The 8,433-nt window shown below is 33.0% G+C and overlaps 1 protein-coding gene across 1 annotated transcript; it reads left to right on the top strand.

Annotated features, from left to right (window-relative positions):
- The first annotated feature begins 2,546 nt into the window (after positions 1-2,546).
- LOC138396867 (NKG2-C type II integral membrane protein-like) lies at positions 2,547-6,748 on the top strand. Its single transcript, XM_069490606.1, has 6 exons — positions 2,547-2,733; positions 3,113-3,217; positions 3,360-3,401; positions 3,907-4,058; positions 5,684-5,784; positions 6,637-6,748. Exons 1-6 carry the CDS (start codon positions 2,547-2,549, stop codon positions 6,746-6,748), a joined length of 699 nt encoding a protein of 232 aa, XP_069346707.1.
- The last annotated feature ends 1,685 nt before the right edge of the window (positions 6,749-8,433 follow it).

Below are 8,433 nucleotides of genomic sequence, written 5' to 3'. Positions count from 1 at the left end.
TTTCAATTTCTGGCATGGCGATATAGTTCAATATTGTTTAATATATTATCCTTCCCAGAAACATTTAGTTTTTTGGATAAATCTGAATAACTTATTTATAAAATATAAAACTGAATGTGAGAATTTTAGGTACTAAGCCAGAGAAATCAAGAAGATAATTTTGGAATTTAAATTTGGAAATTGATGTCATATTGATTATAATAATGTTGAAAATGTAGCGCTTTATTACAAAAATTAGTGAGAAATACATTAAATTTCTAGTAATAATGTGATTATGATTTAAAATTATTTTTCATTACAATAGCAATTATATTAAAAAGAGTATAAGGAAAACAAGTATGCAATGCCAAGTTTTAGCAACCTTGTCTAAATGTGTAACATAAACAGTTAAGATACTGTTAACAAGGCCTAGGATTTTAGTGTTCGTGATTGAGATGGAGAAACTTACCTGAATGGCTAGTCAAGCCTCTGTTCTTCTCTAAATTATCAAATATAAAAATAATTTCTAGAGGCGCTTGAAATGGACAAACTAAACAACACTAGGAGCCCAAAGTCTCCTATATTCTGGAGGAGTGTGATGAGATCAACTGAATTCAAAATAGCCCAAGTGTGAGAATTTCCTGTTCAGACCCTGAAGTGACACATTGATGAGAAATCTACCTTCTCCACTCTTGCCTCACTCTGAGCCTTCACAGGGCACCCTGCGAAGATCACAGACATTTCTTCTTTTTTATTAGGAGTGGCCTGGACTCTCCACTAAAGGCTGTAGGACGTTCTGGGGACAGAAGGTATGTGCTGATATTCTCCTCTATGTCTACCAGCTCATCTCACTTAGTGGGAAATTATAAATAGTAAAATAATATCAGAGTAGAACATTGGTGTTTTTACTTGAATAATTAAGGGTGAAAAAGAAGCCTAAAGTATAAAATATGTTGAAGGGTTTTCTCAAGTACTCAAATTATTGCCAGTGGAGAATTAGTCAAGAAATTACACTCATAAGATTAGCTTTGCTAATCAGGATTATTTAAAGTGAAACCCATAGCAATCATGACAATTAATTACCATCATGATAATTAATTTTATAATCAATACAGAGCCAATAATATTTTCTATTTAGCCCAGCCTTTAGAAAGAGGCGTTTAAAATAAATACTTCAAATTATGTATGTATGTCAAATGTAATTTCCCATTTATGTTTTTAGAGTAAATGCAGGCAGTTTTACTTTATGCAAAATAAGAATGAGATAACTAATAAAATGTGAATCTAAACTTAATTACACACAATTGAAAGAATTAAACAACATTTGAGCAAAATATTGCAACAAAAAGATGATATAAGAGACTCCTATCTGATGAATTATTTTACATTCTCTAACTAATGTGAACCAGAAATAATAAGGGAGCAATTGTAATAAAAATAATTAAAACACTAATATTTTGATAGTTTATAAGTGCCATGTATGTGTTAAGTGTTTTACATACATTATACTTTATAAATTATTTTTTCCATTCTAGATTAGTAAACTGTGTTACTAGACACTATGTGACTTTCAAAGGTTGCACATCATAAATTTCAATGCCAGATGTAATTCTAGATCTCAGTGACTGCAGAGCTCATTGACTATATTATCAGACTACATTATCTAAATTATCACACTTATTTAACACAACAGAAATGCCTTACGATTTTGACCCCATGGGGTCTTTCTTAAGGTTTATTTATTTTTATTTTTGTTTGAGACAGAGTCTTACTTTGTTTCCCTGAGTGGAGTGCCTTGGCGTCAGCCTACCTCACAGCAATTTCAAACTCCTGGGGTTAAGCGATTCTCTGCCTCAGCCTCCTGAGTAGCTGGGACTACAGGCGCATGCCATGACATCTGGCTAATTTTTCTATTTTTAGTAGAGACAGGGTCTTGCTTTGCTCAGGCTGGTCTCAAACTCCTGAGCTCAAGCAATCCTCCCTCCTCGGCCTCCCAGACTGCTAGATTCCAGAAGTGAGCCACCGCGCCTGGCCAAAAGTTTAAATGCAAGCATAAATTACTAACTAAAAGTACTTTTGTGTAAGAAATTACTATATGTGTTAATATTACTACTTCTTCTAATAGCACTCACTCATGATTAATGAATTATAAAAGTGTCTTAGAATTAGTGCATTATTTCCAATACAGAATTTTAATAATTTAACACGAATATTTTAAATGGCATTAAAATGTTTCTGCAGGATCTGATTTTAATAAAGATATTTGTATTTATGAACTTCTATCCTCACTAGTTTATCATTTTTTATTGCTTCAACTACTAATATTATGTCAAATGTGAATATGTTTTTTTGAAAATTACCTGTTCAATTATAAAACTTTGTATAAAGCTTTAAGCAAATTAGTATCAGACTTTTACACTGTTCACCTGCAAAATGAACATTATTCCTCAGCCCCCAATACACCCTAGTCTGACTACACCAGGGATCTTATCGTTAAATAAATCATTTATTAACTTCTTAAGTACAGTTATCACAGAGCACAGTCTATGAATCATACAGCTGTAGAGATGAAGAATCAAACAGTAACCTACTCAGGACTGAATCTGGCCAAGGACCCAAAGAGGCAGCAAAGAGAATCTAAGGGTGAGAAAAGCTCCATTTCAGTACCTGAACAGGAAATAACAGAAGTGGAATTAAACCTTCAAAATGCTCCTCTGGATCTTCAGGGGAAGGAGAAGACCTGCTACTACAAATGTGAGCATTTACAGATCTTCAATGTAACTGTTCTGGGATATACCGTTTTGGTGAAGAGTTGTGGGAAAGATGAGGGAATATTTTTCATTTGTGAGGATGAGAGCTCAAAGTTTGGATATGGTACTCTAATATGAATCTGAAGGCTAATTTTATTCAGGCATTGTTAAACGTGTAGGCCTTCATCAACAAATCATGGGGCATTATACTTACTGAATATGCAACAGTATACTTTGAGAGAAAGATTACTACGTAGATGTGGGTTTAGAGACAAGAGTTTATCCCTTTGAATCCCTGTACATTGGGGTTGTCTTCTACGTAAATCTTCTAATCAATTATCTCCATCTCTCTTTTCTCAGTGTTTCTGTTTCTCTCCCCACAGTTTCACTGTTACCTCCAGAGAAGCTCACTGCTGAGATCCTGGCCGTCATTTGCACTGTCTTAGTGGGCTCTGTGTTAAAAATGATGTTAATAGCTTCTATTCCCTGTAAGTATATTTTTGAAAGGTTGTAATGAAACTTTTCACTTTAATGATTGAAAGTGCCTCTAAACATTTTATAAGAATAGGAAATAGGATATTTAGATATTAATTATTTAATAACAAATATTTCCATTTTTTCTTGTTACAGTAAAACACAACAGTTCTTCCCAGATTGTAGGAACTCAGAAAGGTACATTTTATATTTTATCGCTATCTTAGTCTGTGCAAAAATATAATAGATTTTTCTGGGGGAAATAAATTAGAATATTGGACAATAAATATTCATAAATAAAGATTATAGGAGGACATTCCTTTTTCTTCAACAATAAGTACATATACTCATTAAAATCACCATACCCTGTTTTTGCCATTTTACTCAGATTACTACTGCTGTCGTGTAAGAATTAAATGGTTCTGCTCTTCTAAAAAAGTGTTTTGTTCAGTGATTTTTCAGACATGTGAGGGTGGATTTTGTTTGATGTTTTTCTTTATGTGGGAACATAATTAGGAGAGCAGAGACTTACCATTTTCAGTGCGTGTATATGAGCGAGAGTGTGTTTTTTACATGTAGCAGCTGTCTGGATGCACAGATATGTTATGTGCATGTAAATTTATACCTTTACAAATACATAGATTGATTTTTATTTTTAAAAAGTCATATTCTTTCTGGATAATAATTCATAGTCTTTTCTCAGCATATCACTGTGGTCGTTGTCCAGAGGAGTGGTTCACATATTCCACCAATTGTTATTACATTGGTAAGGAATTGAAAACTTGGGATGAGAGTGTGACGGCCTGTGCTTCTAACAACTCTAATCTGCTTTACATAGATAATGAAGAGGAAATGGTAAGATGTTAAATGTTGAAAGCACTTTATTAAAAGCTTCTCTCAGCCAGTATTATATTTATAGAATTCATTAATATTTATGTACATATAATTAGCTTATTTATTTTCAAACCTGTAAATAATCCACTGATTGACTTTACAAAAAGTTATTTGTATTCATATGTTGATAATACACATTAAATTATTTTCGCTTCTTGCTTCTCACAGAAAACCATGCTTGTATTCATGTCTTTATTTTAAAATAAATATTCCTATTTAGTTTTACTATATATAAAGAACTAAGTACATCCTGATTATGCACATTCATCATGCAGTAAATGGACTCATGTAACACAAGACAGATCATGAATTGAGATTTCCAACCCCAACACCCCTGTGTATGCCCTGATCACTTCTCCTTCCCCTTCCCCAAACCACTGTCCTGACATCTAATACATAAAAAAGCTTTGCCTGTTTTATGCCTGTCATACATTATGCATTATTATGTCTGTGTCCTTTCACTCCCAGGTGATATTTTTGCAATTTATTTATACTAATGAATTAGCTATAGTAGGATAATTTTCACTGCAGTAATATGTACATATATCATTTTAAAATCCATTCTATCTGGTGTCTCTGGATGGGGACGTCAGTCTCATGCCCTCAGGGACACAGAAGCTTCCTGGATGGAGCACTTGTAGTCATGGGACTCCTTTGCTGGTCCCCCTCAGCCACACCTACCCTGGTGTGTCTTGGTGGGGAGCAGAAGCACTTCCTCTGGCTACTTACTGTTAGCAGGTCTCCTGATAGATCACCCTTGCAGGCGCCAACCTTTCAGTTGCCAACCGTGCTGGAGGTGCAGGCAGGACTCCCTTTCAGTACAGAGGGGGAATGAGCTTACCTGAGGCACCTCTCACTGCCAGGACGGGTGCTGGGAAGAGCAGGCCTAGGTCACTTTCTTCTGTAGGGTGCGGACTTAAGACGCCCAGCCAGCTTGATCCCTGATCCTGGAGTCCCAAACCACTCCACCTTTCCCTTTCCAACTTTCAGAGTCTACTTACTTGTGTCTTTCATAAGTTCCAGAATTTATGGTTGTATTTAGTAAGGGGAAGCACCTGATTTAGACCATTGGTATTCCACCAGTACCAAAACGGACAAAATTGGGGGCTTAGCTAAAGAATGGTGTGGTACCCAGAAAACCATATTTTGGCTTATATATCATTTATTTCCCAAATTGCAGCTCTTTTAATTCCTTTCTAAATCCCAAAATCTCAGGAATGTAGTAGAAATATTCATTGATTTAATAATGTATGTAAAGTGTCTTGAAAGTTATTTAAATTCATTTATATTAGTTTTGCCAATGCTGGTTACTATTAAGTTACATGGGTCATAATTTTCTTCATTAACGTAAGAAGAAGAATGACACTACTAAGTATAAATGTTTAAGAGTTCATTTCAAGTGAAAATTACACACATTTGTGAAAGTTCTTAGCACTATATGAAGGAGTTTTCAACTTTAATATTGCTTAAAACAGTAATTTTATTTTGACAGTCATAGATCCAATGAAAGAACACACTACTGGCAGTTTAAAAAATTGTTAAATATTTAATAAGTATTTAAATGTACAACATTTATATTTCTGTAGAAATTTCTGGGCTCCCTTTCAGAGAAAACATGGATTGGAGTCTTTCGTAACAGCAGCCATCATCCATGGGTGTCAATAAATGTCTCAACTTTCAAACTTAAGTAAGTTTTTTGAGTGGTGGGATATAGTAGAAAAAATAGAAAAAGGAGAAATTTAGGAGAACAATATGAGTAAGTTTAAACTGAATTAAAGACATGGAAAAGTTGTTGAAAGTTAGTGAAATGCTGATATAAATGTTAAAGAATGGACCACAGTGGTACGCCGTTATTGGTGTTTTCATTTTTTTGTAGCTTGAGGGTACAGCACTCAACCATGTTTGGAAAAGTTTGAATTAAATATTCAGAAAACATCATTTTATGAGCTTTAAATTGCTTAATTTTCTGAGTAGCAGAATGAAATTTCACACTGTCCCACTCTGTCTTGCCTGGGATGTGAATTATCTCTTTTGACCAGTAGGTCCACACTGTACAGGTGACCCACAATTTAGTCACTTAGGATCCCTCTGGTGATCATATAAATTGTCACAGTATTGAAGTGCTTGTGTTCAAGTACATCTTATATTACTTAAAAATAACCCAAAAGCTCAAGAGTAGTGATGCTGGCATATTGTTATACAACCTCTTTTGTATTATTAGTTATTGTTATTAATTCCTTCTTGTGCCTAATTTATAAGTTAAACTTTACCAAAGGTGTGTATATATAGAATAATCACAATATATAATAAGGTTCAGTAAAATAGGTGGATTCAGGCATCCACTGGTGTCTTGAAACACATCCCCTATAGATGTGGGGGACTACTGTGTTTGGTTTTCATAATAACCAACTCTTACTAATACTACATGAAAATATGATTAAATGATACAAATCCTTTTCTTAATGGACTGGAAAATCGTCTTGTTTCATGAATTTCCCCCATAAAATATAAAAGAAGTATGAATTTTTCTCCATTACAGAGTAGAGGAAACAATATATGGTAAACATAACTGTGCTGTGCTACAGTCACTTAGACTTCAATCAGTTGGATGTGGATCTTCAAAAACATATATTTGTAAGCACAAGATTTAGAAGTAAAGCACCTGAGTTTGGAGTCTGCCAGGTAATATTATATTTTGTGAAATGGAAATATTATGATTGCATAAGTCAATGAACTGTAATTTGTTTTAATAATGAAAAGATATTCAAAAATAATATTTGTAGCATAATATACACAACAGAAGGAACAGGATATCTTTGCTTTTGTGTCGGTTTTTTTTTTTTTTTTTGGCTCAACATTCTACTTGTGGCATTCATGGGTTCTAAAAATTGCATGTTATGCCAATCTGTCTATATGAATATCAAGAATGGGCGAACCCTCAGAGACTGAAAGGGGAATAGTCATTAAAGGCTAAGGGAAGGTTGGAATAGGACGTGAGCCCTAATAGCTACATTTTTTGGGTGATGAAAATTTTCCAAATTTTGGAAATGCTTTGGTTGTAACTGTAAATATACTAAAATTAACTGATTTATACACTTTAAATAGATGAAATTTATGCTATCTACATGACATCTCAATAGCAGTTATTTGGAAATATCTCTCCTACAATTATATTTGGGACTGCATTATTCTCTTAAGTCATAGTCAAAGATTAGGCCTCTATATAAAGTAAACTTTTCCAACCAATATCATGTTATGTCCAGCAATGTATTAAATTTTCTTTAATTTCTTTCTATTATATTTTGAATTGTTTGGTATTAAAGTCATACAGAAATACAGATATTTCACATTTATGCCTTTATAAATAGCAACCTCATTTTAAAAAATTTCCTTTAGTTATTTTGTTGCTGTAAATAGAAATACAATTGAGCTTTGTATGTTGAGCCCATATCCAGTTACTTCATTGTTTTTGTGTTTTAATTCTACCACTTCAGGTATAGGATTTTCTGGATTTTCTACATAAACTACTATTTTTCCTGTAATAATCACACTTTTATTTTTTTCCAGGTGCCATAAATTTTTTCTTTATTTTCATTGTCTAGAATTTTATTTTCAATGATGAAGAGAAGGTACAATAATGGTTCTATGTATATCATATGTATTATTTCCTGTTTTTGATGAGATTTCAACATATCATATTTTTGAATTTTCTTATAACTTTTGCATATTCATGCAATTTTATAACATTCCTATTTTTCTAACAGACTTTGCTTTGAATCCTTGTTAAATTTTAATATTTTTGCATCAATCAAAATGTTATATACTTTCTGTGTAATGTTTATAATGTGAACTACTTTTATTTCTTTTAAATGTTAAACAAGTCTTGCATTTCTGAGATAAAAATCATACTGGTCATTCCATATTATCCCTTTAATGTAAATCTGTGCATATCTCATATTAGAGTAACATTTCTTTCATGATCCTTGTTCATTAGGAGATTCTATTATGTTTTCATTCATTGCTACACACTTGAAAGTTCTTGCTATCAAGGCTACACTGAGAAGCATTTCTTTTTTGATGACCTGCAAGCCTTTGTGTACTAGTACTGTCTACTACTCATTAGTGATGCCATCTGAGTTCGTAGAATATATTGATAGGGATGTTTATATAACCAACTCAATTTATTTAATACATGTAGGGTTTATTCAGGTGTCTGTTTTACTAATTTTAGTAGTATGCCCATTTTAGGAATTTTTTATTTCACATGGATATTAAATTGTATTTATGAAATGGTTTCATACTTTTTGATATCTGTTAAAACCGTAAGATAGTCCTA

The sequence above is a fragment of the Eulemur rufifrons genome, chromosome 16 (assembly GCF_041146395.1).
Source record: "Eulemur rufifrons isolate Redbay chromosome 16, OSU_ERuf_1, whole genome shotgun sequence".
Classification (NCBI taxonomy): domain Eukaryota; kingdom Metazoa; phylum Chordata; class Mammalia; order Primates; family Lemuridae; genus Eulemur; species Eulemur rufifrons.
This window is presented reverse-complemented; position numbering and strand designations above follow the sequence as displayed.